Genomic DNA, 12,699 nt, shown 5'->3' with positions numbered 1-12,699 from the left:
ATATCAAAAACGCAGAGGGTAAGAACTAGGTTAATTCAATGGAGAAAAAGCAGGCTATAGACCTGTACAGAAAATGGAAAAGAGAAAAGACATATCGGGCATGAATGGATCAGTTATAGCTGGAAAGCAGCGCCCTACTCAAATAAACGAGATCAGGGTGTCTTAGGACACGAAGTTATAAAAAAAATGTACAGAAGATTACCATAGTCGGCAATACGAAATTTGAGCGCAGCTCTTCACACGCCCCCTGCCACCGCTGGCAGGTGGCTTGTTACGCTCCTAGCCATCCATGGAGTTTCTTACTATTAACTAAAGGGAAAGCTGGCGGCGCTGCACCTCGGCCACCATGGGCGCTCAAAGCGTCATATGGGGCGATGAGCTACTTGGTGCGGGGAAGTCGTTTTTTTTTTTTTTCAGGAACACAGAGTGGCGTTAGTGAGATGTCCCGTCCCGTCCACAGCTCAGACGACTTTGGCGCAAACGTAGTGCGCAAACGCCATAGTAACGAAAACGCAACAGCACACGACGGCAATAAAAAGTTTCTGTTTTCCAAAGTGCCATTAGAGAACCTCTTAAAGTGTTCAAACAACAACATTTTTTTTTGCAAACATATATATTTCTAAAAGTGCGCTTGTTAAGCACGAAATATTGGCTTTTGTGGTCTGCAATATTTGGCCAATAGGAGAGCAAGCCATGGCTTATTTTGGGCAAACATTACATTTACATGCTTATTTGCTCGTGTGTTGCAATTTATAGACAGGATATTGAATGTTACCGCATTCTTGATTATCAAACAACGTTTATTTTTTCATCATTTTTTGGCCAGAAATTGTGGCTCTGCAGTCGGTAGCTCTCCGCCCCATGATGCTTAGAGCGTCTATGGTGGTACACGTGGTCTCGAGGAAGCTCCATGCAAACTCCCATAGGCGGGGCGCCAGCTTTCCCTCTACTGAATAGTAAGAAACTCTATGTCGCCACCCTCCGGCACCTTCCCGTGGCAGCTACGCTCTGGTTGTCTGTTCCTTTGCTCTCATCATGGCAGGTGGAGTTTCGGTCTGCTACTACCTGCCAACTCGCCACCTGTCTCGCACCTACACATGCCAGCTGTCAAGTTACGCCGAAGACAACGGCGCGGAACACATGGAACGGGCGCCTAAGAGATGGTCTTTAAAAGATATTTTTTGATTAGGATGACACATGGGCAGTGTGTGGTAAATGTATAAAAACAATTGAACATCTTATGCTAGGATGTGGTAGCATCAATTCAGACGTGATACAGGCACAGTAACTCTCACTGGGGAACTATGTTTTAGCGATTACAAAGGTAATGGGAATGAATTGGCGGTAGACGTCAGCAGAAAGCGATTGGAAGATTGGTAGCTCAAAAGCAGGACGGCGACGTAAAGATACAAGTTCAGGATTTCAAATTCGCCAAACGTAAAATCATGTTTATATTTAAAGCAAAATGGCAAGTGTATCGATAATGCCTTTAAATCTGACTGATTGGTTATAGAAATGTAAAGAAAAAGGATGTCGAGCATGGTGGCACCTGCCTCCATCCCCATTTAAAGAGGACGCTCCTAACATATATCCCTTCACTGTGAATACAGACAGACCGTAGGATGAGGTCGACAGAAGAAGACCTCGCCCATGCCCACTATACATCCATATATGCAGTTAGGGCCTCTAGTGCTTTATATTCTGTAAGCTTGGCATTTATTGCTCAATATTCGCTACGGCGATGCAAGCCACGGTGACCAGACTCCGTTGTGGTACTCGGGAAAACCTGCAGGGTCAACTGGCTTGTTCCTCGGTGGTACGGCAGATTCGCGGTAGAAATCCATGCGTTTCTTCATAGACGCCACAACCTGTCACAATCACAGATGAAGAATACAGCACTCTTCCAACCATCGGTCATGCACAAGCGGCACTATCGGGATCATCAGCATTCACAATTGCCTCAGTATAGTCGTCGACCTAAATGCATTTTCGAAAAGTTAGTTTCCATGTATGTTACAGCACGGCGCAAGCGCACGACTTAAGGGGTGAAAGTTTTAAAAGTAGCAGTTAAAGTCACTGCAAACCGCCACCCTCGTATTAACCATTGCAGGCAAAAAGGGGACCGTTGCAAAAAGTCGACCCAGTGGGACCGTTCACAATTGATGCTGAAGATTCGGGACGGCGCTTTCTTTTGACGTTCTTTTTTGTTTGTTTGCGGTTGAGGCCTTCAATTTAAAAAAAAAACAGTTTGTGCATATCGCTACAGAATTAATCAGAAAAATCTATAATCAAAGCGTGCTGCTGCTCAACTCCTTGGAATTAAAGAGCCATATACCGTATTCACTCACGAAGTGGACGCCCTTCTTTTCTCTAAATTTCTAAACGTAATCTGGGAGCGTTCACTAGGCGAGGTAAAATATCCTTAAAAGAATTTGAAGCGGCAAAGCGAGACAAAAAGTAGGCTGGTAGAATAAATAAATCAGCAGAAACGACACGGGTACAATATTAAAAAAGAAAACCACTCTTCAGCACGGCTTCTGTGCTCGAGAATATAGTCAACTTTCATTACAAATCCGTAAGTATAACTGGCGCAGCAACCATATTGCCGCCCAGAATGAACACATCTAGACCCCGCTCTAGCATAACTCATAACATTCAGCGCGAACCCCGATAGCAACAAGTTGCTACGTTCTTTAACATGTGGCAGATCGAAGAGTGAAACCCTTTGTGACGATGCGTGGATTCGATTTGTCCTGGGATTTCTCGCGGAATATTCTTATTTGCTGTTCGTCTCATGGGGTGAGGTGTCGTAGCCTTGACATTCAAAAGACGACGTTTATAGTACTGCGTAGGTGTTTCGGCGTTCAACAAATGTTACCTGCTGTCATTCATATTGTCAGCAATCCGGCACAATTGTTCGGGCTAGGGGTGACGAGGGGTTAAGAGGGAGGTTGAAAAGAGGCTAAGGACAAAGCCCCGTGCTTTCGACGGTGCCATTGGCTGGATGGTCTCCATTAGGGGGCATTCGCCGCTGCATTCTTGAATTGTAAATTACTACAAGCTAAATAAAATTGATGTACGGCTGACATTACAACAAACCAGCGTAAACAAGAATGGAGAAAAAATGAAAGTAGAGACACACACTGCCACCAGAGTGATAACCGGTATATTAGGAAGTCTTAGAACAGAGAATGCATGCTTCCGAACGCTGAGCTCAAGTATTTTGTTTGACGTTTCGATGTTCGTCACGTTCGCACATTTAGGCGTATTCAGACGAAGACGCAAAGATATCTTCAGCTTAGTACCGCCATTTGCTTTTCAGACCGAGAACCATTTTTGTAAACAAACAGACATTCTACTTAAGGCCTAGGAGCTGTAAGCTTGTCACTCGAAGCCAAAAAAAAATTATGACTCAAAGACATTGTTATATAGGCGAGATGAGACGAAGCGAAAACCTAAGGCCCATCTATGGCCAGAGAACGTACTGAAAAAGCAGTACGAAGCGAGGGGTCGATCGTATAAGAGCGCCTCCATGTTAAAAACGCTTTTTTAGCATACGCAGGAGCCAGGCACTCTAGACTGGGGAAAAAGCCTATTTAACTTGTGCGCATGTTAAGACTCAATTTGAAATAATGCGCACTACGAAGCACACTTTTTTAGCGTACTTACTTATCGCTTTGCATATATCTACGCACGCTGTACTAAAACTGCCTTATACTACCTGCATATACATGCCAAACCATATTTAAGTCCGTTAGGAGTGGTTGCAAAAATTATAGTGAGTGCCTGTTTTTATTGTGTCGTATGTAGTTTCCGCTGGATGCTTTAAGGCTCAGTGCAACGTATGTGCCTTACAGTAACGCTTCTCAACTTCCCCGCATAGCGCGTTTTTACTACTCTTGCCGCAATCGGTTCACTTCAAGCCTGTAGCTTGAAGCCGGCCTGATTGATGTAGGAGAACGGTCCCTTCCTGACATTTTATGTGCGCTGCTCGCCATGATAAGCACCCCTGTCTTTTCACGGGGTACAAACACATCGCGTTTGAGTTACAGCTCTGCCTCAAGAGAGCGATGTCACTGGGCTTTAACTACGGCACAAATGAGCTTGCATACTGCAGGGACTTCAGTCTGGCTCAGGTAAAAGAATTTCACTGCGAGTTCCCACTTATTAAAACCGCGTATCGCACGTCTTGAGCACAATCCAATTCCTTATATTACATCCGACAACAACAATCTTATCTTTGCGCATGCATCTGGCTGCTCCTTGTGATTTCACAGTGAGAGCTGTTAATGCTCGTTCCCTGCGATGGCCGCGTCCGCCGTCCGCAGAGTGACGGCTTCAGAAGTGGAGAGAGGAAGGAAAGAGGGGAACGGGAGGAACTTCCCATTGGTGCAGCACTCAGAGGTGCACCGACGCGGCACGTGTGCGCGCAGCTGGCCGGCGCCTGAAGCCCATCTAGCGCCATAAAGGCGGTCCGCGCATGCGCACAGATGGCGCGCACAACGCTTTAAGCAGTAGGGGTAGCGGAAGCGATACGCGCTTCAATGGGCTGCGCCTTTTCCTCCCCAGAGTAGCGGTAGCAGCGGCGAAGAGGGACGAAGAGGCTTGAGAGACGGCTGCGACTCTAACGGCAAAACATTTGTGGTTCTCTCTCTTCTACCGCCATAGATACTCAACGCTCTGGTGGCCCACACGCGTTTTGAGGCGGTCTTATGATAGGGATCGAAGCCCCGACCTCGTGAAGATCCAGTTCGCCATTTTGGCAAGGCTGTTGCCGATATGGAGTCGAGGGAAAGCCGAAGCGGCGATCTAACTGATGGTGAAATTGTGTTGCGGAGCCGTAACCATCTTGTGAGAATTTTTGTTCAACTGTGCTAACAGTGCGTCCAGCACAGATCAACCTGCTCATAATGTTTCACATGAATACCATCCCAAAGAGAAGTGTTTGCTCCCGACTCCCTTATAATATTACCCAAAATTTAGCCGAAAGCAACCAACGTCCCCCATACTTCGTGCGTCATCAACACGTATGTCTCTTCCTCCGGCTGTTGCAATACAACTCCGAAATTTTCCACACAATCCAAAACCCCTCTTAAGTCTCGGGAAAACCCTGGTCGAGGACCATCTAACTTGACTAACAATGAACACTCACATTCGGGAGTGAGCTGGCAAGATTATTCAGCTCACAGGGGTCTTCCACGATATCGAAGAGGTAGACAGAGGTGCTGGAGGAAAAGTTTTCCCTGATTCCTGCGCCGCACGTCAGCGTAGCTCTACGCCTCCAGTCCCTGGGAAAGTGTAAACGATCTGTTTTGTACAGCTTCCTGAGCACGTCGGCTGCAGTGGACTGGGCGAGAAGTTTGTCCAAGTCCTGGCACTGACTGCTATTACCCGGTATTGGGTAGCGCTGATTGTAGACACGCGTACCATCCAAGACAAGCTTGTAGCGCGAATTTCGAAGCGCCGAGGAGTTTTGAAATATGTTGTCATAGTTGTACAACACCTCGCTGCGAGGTGTCTGCTGTCCGTAAGACAACTGTCGCCACATGTCGTGTCCGTCCAGCCCGGGCAAATTCTTCCAGTTGCCTCCTGAAAACGCATATCCAATAAGGCAATTTGCAACGTCCGCATACACGTGTTTGACGTCAGCATCACTCCTACTGCAGACAGACTTAATACCACTGCATTCTCCTTCCAAGCCTGCTCATGTGACACATGCATATATGTCCTGATCTGTTCCTCTCCTGTGCTTTCGCTGATCGCACGTTATAAAACTAAAGTGCATAAAGGTGTTTAAGGACGCAGAAAAACTAAAACCAAGAAGCATTCTTATTGCTATGGGTTCCTTACTTTTTCTATGGAACAGTCACTACCATAAAATAAAGAAGTGCTTATTTTTATCTTTTTGGTGCACCTATACCCTCTAGAGTTGCGGTGGTTTCGTCTTTACGTGGCAGTTAGGACGATCATATTAAGTGCATGATGATAAAATCTGTATGCACATTCCGCAATGTGTCAGAAGTCAACTAGTCAGTTGCTTCGCCAATACAGTGTCATGCACACTGTTGTAGTCTCTTCTCTTTCGAGGTAAGTTGCAGCCTTCCTTGCTCAGCTGTCGGCCGTGCCTATGTGACGTGGAAGCTGAAACAGAATAAATAGCGTATACAAACCGGCGATTGAATAGAACGTGGGCAGCCAGTCCGTGATGTGCATCAGCTGGTCGGACACCCTCCGTTTCCGGTTTAGCAGGGGACTCCATACGAAGGCGGCTGCCCTTGTACCTCCCTCCCAGAGCGAGGTTTTCGCTCCCCGTAGCGGCCAGTTGATGCCTCGGTTTTTTTGGTAACCCCACACGGCGCCGCCATTGTCGCTGCTGAAGACGATGACCGTGTTTTCCAGCATGGCGGCGTCGCCTAAGGCCCGGAACACTTGGCCGACAGACTGGTCTAGGGCGTCTACCATGCCTGTAGTGTAGAGACCGTGAGAGAGCCCTTCATTTCCAAGCATAGATGTAATGTAATGCAGGTAATGAAATATCTGAATGGTGTATTTTGAATGGGGAACCGAAAACGGGCTTAAGTGTCCAAAGGAAGGTAAACATGGGTAAGGTTTATTCACACAACACAGGCGTTTGACCTTTTTGCTTCCGGTTCCAGAGAAGCGATGTACGTTATACCGCGTCGTCTTGATCGCGTGGTGTTGGTTATGATCTTGCATCATGTTCTTCAAGCGTGTTTAAAGAGGCAACATGTTTAAAGAGGCAATCTGAAATGTGCATTTGGCGTCGTCCATGAGGCACCTAATTCAAGCGTAATAATTTATCATCGGACATCATTCGTTCACCGTTCGTAACCGCTCAGACTCGCTCTGTCGACACGTATATATCCGTTATAGTGGAACCTATCCTGATACGTCATTTTTCATAATGCGCCGTCTGAGGTGTCCATTCATTAAGTTACTGTAGTAATCTACCTGTACGTAAATTTGCATTCACCTTACGTGTCCAAATACTCCAGGCAAGAGTGAAATCAATGTTTTGAGGAAAATTTCTCACCGACCTACTGTTTGTAGCAACAACTCCGGAATCGTTAAAAGGATATAACTCCCGGCGCAACGCAGGTATGCATTGAAAACAGGCATGCCTTTTCGCTCCCGAAGTGGTATGAAGAAATCGCGTCAGGCGATAGCACAAGCAGCGTGCAGGCATGCAGGGCCATCGATTGGGTCGATGCTGTTCTAGAGGGTGTTGTATACCTCAATCTCATGGGAAAAATGAAAATTCATAGCGATGGTTATAACCATAACAGAAAAAGAATGCTGGCACCATATTGGGACAGAAAGTCACTTGCCAATTCATATGAGCCGCTTGTCTGCACGCAAATGTGTCTGCAGCATGCCTGTGGAAACGTCTAGCTGCTTGCCATTAATGTAGCAAAGGCGCCGAAAGAAGGATATTTATGAATTTACTGGAAAGCCGCAGCAAGACTATAGCGCTCAAAATGGCCCACGACGACAGTCCCACATTTGTGAGTTTCGAGTTTATCTTAACAAGATGCGAGAAATTATAAAAATCTCCTTCGTCCGAAACTCCCTGAATTGAATTCCACGTGTCGCGATAGATACGAATCACAACTTTCAGCGGCACCTTATTCCATGAATGCGAAAAGCTGATAATGACGTACAGTTGAAACAACGTTTCGTAATGAGAAATTGCTTTTCGACTTTAACGTACACGCCCAACAATTGATGGAGTGATTGACTGACTCAAAATTTCGCATGAACCTCGCATCGACGCGCATAGCGATTACACTTGCCGGCATAAACCGTTCTGTTTCTCTCTCCAATGTAGGGAAATTTGTCCACGTTCTCCTGCGGCGCCTGGAACACTTCAGGGCCTGTTGCAGAGTGCGTCGCCTGGTAGCTCATCACAAGCAAGAGCGGCTGGAAAGAAGAAAAATACAGCAACGTTCAGAAAAAGTCGTAGAAGCATCAGCGTGAGCTGATGCCATGGCCTATGATAGAGTCTTATAGTTACCAATATGTGGCATTGAACCTCGTTTGATTTAAGCTAAACGCGGCTGTAAGTCTTATTTCTTGATATAGGATGCAAATACGCGCACATCATGAGCTGCTTCACGATGGCAAAGCACAGGAGGTGTGAAAGGTTTTCGCTATCTAACGTGACCCTATTATAAGACCGATCACATTATGGCCGGCTGGAGGTGTTCGCGCAGGTGGGCTTCTCGGCAGTGCCATTGCAAAATTCAAACTTCTAAGCTATTTACACAAGAAAAATACTTGCCCTAAGCTGTTGGCATTTTCTTCCACAAATAAACTGAATATCACGCTATTAGACAACAGCCACGCACGGGTATGTAAAGGACGCTTAGAAAACTCCAGTTTTTTAAGTTCTGCCTATTTATGGCATTTCTGGGCAATGCAAAGTTCGCCCGGGGACAAAAGACGAATGTATTAGTGAGAAAATTCGATTTTAAATTTTCTCGTCACTCGATTCACACGCGACGTCGAAACCTAAATGCACTCCGTTAATCGACATTTCGAATTGAATAGGGATGTGGCTAAGCCTCTGGGATCCGCACACAAAAAACTGTCTTCACGCACGCAGTTTACTGGCGAAATCGGCCAGTTATTACGTCATCTGCATTTCATTTTTGTTTTGTTTTTAGCATTAAAAGCTTCGCTTTAAGTTAAATTAGCATGTTGTTAGAATGCTGTGATCTGTCGGTAGAGGCTAATTTAACTTTGGCCTCAGGGTCCCTTCAACCAAATCAGAGGAACATTCAACTGAATATCATTACAAGTGTTTAGTTCGAACTACAAGATCAGTACACGACTTCCATACAACGGATCATGAAGTAGAAGAGCCCTGGAAGTCACCTCAGAGCTCTGAAAGTGTAACAAGTATGTTGACAGTTTTATGACGCTCTAGATTTGAAGAGCATGAACGGTCTTATCTTTCCTCAAAAGAGAGGCTAAGTCTCGTATACCTTCGACTTGGGCCGGTTTTCGATTATGTACTGAGCCCTTCTTGTGTACAGCGAAGTAGAGTATTTTCCGCTGTCTGGCCACCATGGCTCCTTGTTCAGCCAGAAGTCGAGACCTGTGCGGTTATCCTGAAAAAGAAAACCATACGCATACGTGTAAAATGAACTCAGAGCTGTGCTAATAGTATACAGGCTCAGAAAGTAAAAAAAAAACAGTAGCTTAACTGCTGCGGTCGTTCGGGGAGCTTTTCAGCTTGTCTGCATGTTAAATAACAGCTATAACTATATAGTTTCTTTTTAGGGTGTCGATTCAGCTTGTTTCGTGAGATTTCGGCGCGAAAATTAGTAAGAATGATAAATCTTCGCTCATTCATTGATACTGAGCTGTATTCTCACAATATGAGGCAAGATCTTTCCATTTCGAAAACGATCTCATGTCATAGTTTGATCAGTTGTGGGTCCCTTTAAACGTTAAAGAGCGCACAGCCCTTTACGATATTCATGTTATCTGTACTTTGAATTTCACCTCGTCTTTAAAAAGAACAAAACGTTAAAAGCGCTTTCACGTTCTCCAATGGCAGTAAAGTGGCGACCAGCCTTAGTTTCTTCATCCTGAATGATACTCCTCTGGGTTGTTGGATGAATCATCCTGTTCAAAGTTGGAAAAATGCACCCTGAATGATGTGAATGTTAAACCTGTGAATTTTTTTACGTACAGATGTCATGTTGTGGGAATAGTAATCTTCCTCTCCGTAGTGGCATCCATAGAAGCTGTCGAAGCCCCGGTAGAGCGGTGTGACACTCTTAGTGTAAGAGCCCAGGTGCCACTGTTGAAATGAATGGGATGTTGCCGTCAAAGATGAGAATCTTTCATGCTTTTCACCCCCTCTTCCGTAGCAAAAAAGGTGCACTTGCAGACATAGAACACATCTATGGATATATACAAGGTGTTTCAAAAAAGCCCGCCGCAAATACTTAAACCTGGGTTTTTTGAGATATAAAGCTGACTTTCTGGGCATAGTAATACCAGTGTGGCGGACGTCACAAAGGTGAACCGTGTTAGCTACGTAGCTGGTTACCTAATTTCTGATAGTAAAATTTTTAACTATCGCAGTGAGGCACCCGGTTGCAATTGGAGATTTTCAGCAGGCCGTTAGCAACAGGTATTTCTGAATTTGGAATTTCGAAAACGCGATTAGCCTCGGCCCTGTGACTCAACGAAATTTCGATGTGTCGTGCAAGAACACAACAACTTTCGAAAAGCGCGTGTCTTTGTCAAGCGCTAAACAACACCCCCAACTCACGTCCTTCCGTATAATAGTTCTTTTTCAGAGCTGCATCGACTTCAATGTCGACCCCAGCGTATTGAAACTCTGCCAACAAAGGAAATTTCTAACTCTTTTTAGTTTTACAGTAACAACTATAATTCTCAATAATTACTTAACGTGTTAAAGCGCGAGAGGCATAACTAACTCAACAACATTTACACATATCGCTTAAAGCAAAAGTGCATGGAGTTCATACGCCCGGATAGGAGAGACGGGCGCCGTACAGTTAATCCGTTCGCACCTTTCCAACGAGGTGAGTCTGGTAACCAAGTTCCTTTAGGTACTCAGGCAAAATCCGCACATTTGTGGGCAATCCCCAGGGTTCAGCTGCGTTAATCGGGACGCCTTGCATGCCTGAAACGCGAAGACAGCGACGGAAAAAGAAAAAGAATGCATTGAAGTGAATAAGGTTCCCTAATTTTGCTAATTAATTATTGTTTGATTTTAAATACGCGCCTGCGTGAGGTGATCAAGGAAATCTTGATGATTCAAACTTTCCTGCCTCGCTATCACGGAAATCTAGATTATTCAAACTTTGCTGTCTTGCTAGCTCACTGCACTTAGCTCTCCGTGTTTCCCAAACTAACTGATAGCAGCCAAGGCTTATTCCAAACCGACAAAAGAACACTGAAGACAAATTGAAGTTTGTCTATGTCGATTGATTATTACGTTATGACACCAAAGAAAGAGGCTGATTTCACGGAAAGTGGAGTTTTTATGAGCTAGAAAAGCGAAAAGAAGTACAGAGAAATCGCCGCTGCACCTCGCTTTCACCGCTTGGTTGGGTGACGTCAAAGCTTTCTTTTTTTTTTTTGGCGCTGATCTCTCTAAGGTTGGATCACACCGCCATTAGCTTCCAGTCAATAAAAAATGAGTCATTTTTATCACTGACGTCACCGGTTAGAATAATGGCGATATAAAACTGCATCATATTTAAATTCACTTTTCTCAGCAGCAAATCTGTCGTTGCTCCCAATCAAAGATTAATATAGAAATTAAGAGGCCTAAAGGTCGTCGATTTTTACTGAAAAAAAAAACTTGGATGAAGCTGTCCTAAGTGCTCCTGTAAGGAAACACGTAGTGTTCAAGATCTGCCACAACTGGCGCGCTTGGCTGCGCTGTAGACAGGGCAGCCACATAAAATCCTCGTCCACCACTGGCGTATAATTAAATCTGGTTGTTATGAGGTCGTAACTGATCGTGACCCGCCGCGTCACAACATCTCCGTATTTTGTATCTACTGTGTTGCAGTCACACGTGTCCTGTGTTATGAATATCAGAGCTCCTTCGGTATCGTGGACTGCTATTCGACTATTGCACTCTTTTACAGTTGGTATCGCCTTAATACACGACCTGTGCGTATCGGGTACAGCCCCGTCATGAGAGCTGCTCTGGAAGGAGTGCAGTACGGCTGGACGTAGTAGCTGTTGAGTATGATGCCATCCACCGCCATGGCGTCCACGTTGGGCGTCGGAATCTGAGAGGACCCGTGGAAGCTTACGTCTCCCCATCCCTGCAGCATCGGGTTCATGTTATGGATAACAGTGACTCAATAATAATCGGAACGTGACACTTCTTTTGTTCGCAGTTCTTGTTAAACCTTGCAAAAATTACTAGAAGAAATGGTTTCAGCAGGCTTATCCCGTTGGAGCTATCCGTCTTCAGTAAATGTCATTATCTGCTCCGGAGATTCGGTACCTGCCTAAACCTGTCTTTCAGCATGAACAGTTCAGTGAAACATTGTGAGCAGTTTAGACAGAAAAATGAGATAGTCGGATTTTCTTGCTGAGAAACAATCCAGGATGAGTTCCGTTTACATTATTCGTGTGTCTCGTCTGTCATCCATTGTAACCGTATGCGGATAGCTATCTGCCTTCACGATTTGCGCCAAGAAAAAAAGAATTCACAGGGACACCTGATGCCATTATGTGTTGGCAATGCGATGGCATTAGAAGTTCTCGATTACTTTACCGAAAGTGACGCCACTTCCGATCTGATGAGGTCAAATTTCCTCCAGCCAATTAGAATGCTTCCGTCTGGTGACGTCGTTTAGTTGCAGGCAATGGGAATGCTCCGGTCTGATGCCGTCAATTTCCTCCGGCCAATGGGAATGCTCCCGTTTGGTGACGTCACTTCTCTCCAGCCAATGGACGAATTTTATGACCGACGACGCGCTTAGGCCCCATGGTGTTTTTAATGCTATCGCATTAATAAGCGTTGCGCTGAAAAGTGTGCCTACACTCTCTTTCTCGGTGAGTGCGATGAGTGGAGGCGCGAATGTAGTGGCTTTTGCGGGGTTTAACGTCCCAAAGCGACTCAGGTTATGATGCACGACGTAGTGGAGGGCTCCGGAAACATTCGACCAC

At 45.4% G+C, this 12,699-nt stretch overlaps 1 protein-coding gene across 1 annotated transcript in view; it reads right to left on the bottom strand.

Moving 5' to 3' along the window:
• Positions 1–12,699, bottom strand: part of LOC144124304 (arylsulfatase B-like) — a 33,728-nt gene that overhangs the window by 10,468 nt on the left and 10,561 nt on the right. Inside the window, exons 4-11 of the mRNA XM_077656939.1 lie at positions 11,687–11,846; positions 10,575–10,687; positions 9,722–9,832; positions 9,009–9,134; positions 7,815–7,941; positions 6,171–6,464; positions 5,153–5,589; positions 1,735–1,868 (exon numbers count right to left, since the gene is read on the bottom strand). Coding sequence (XP_077513065.1) covers positions 1,735–1,868; positions 5,153–5,589; positions 6,171–6,464; positions 7,815–7,941; positions 9,009–9,134; positions 9,722–9,832; positions 10,575–10,687; positions 11,687–11,846 — 1,502 coding nt within the window. The remainder of the gene's footprint in view (positions 1–1,734; positions 1,869–5,152; positions 5,590–6,170; positions 6,465–7,814; positions 7,942–9,008; positions 9,135–9,721; positions 9,833–10,574; positions 10,688–11,686; positions 11,847–12,699) is intronic.

Source organism: Amblyomma americanum, chromosome 3 (assembly GCF_052857255.1).
Source record: "Amblyomma americanum isolate KBUSLIRL-KWMA chromosome 3, ASM5285725v1, whole genome shotgun sequence".
Taxonomy (NCBI): Eukaryota; Metazoa; Arthropoda; class Arachnida; order Ixodida; family Ixodidae; genus Amblyomma; species Amblyomma americanum.
The sequence above is the reverse complement of the archived record's forward strand: the minus strand, read 5'-3'. Positions and strand labels throughout refer to the sequence as shown.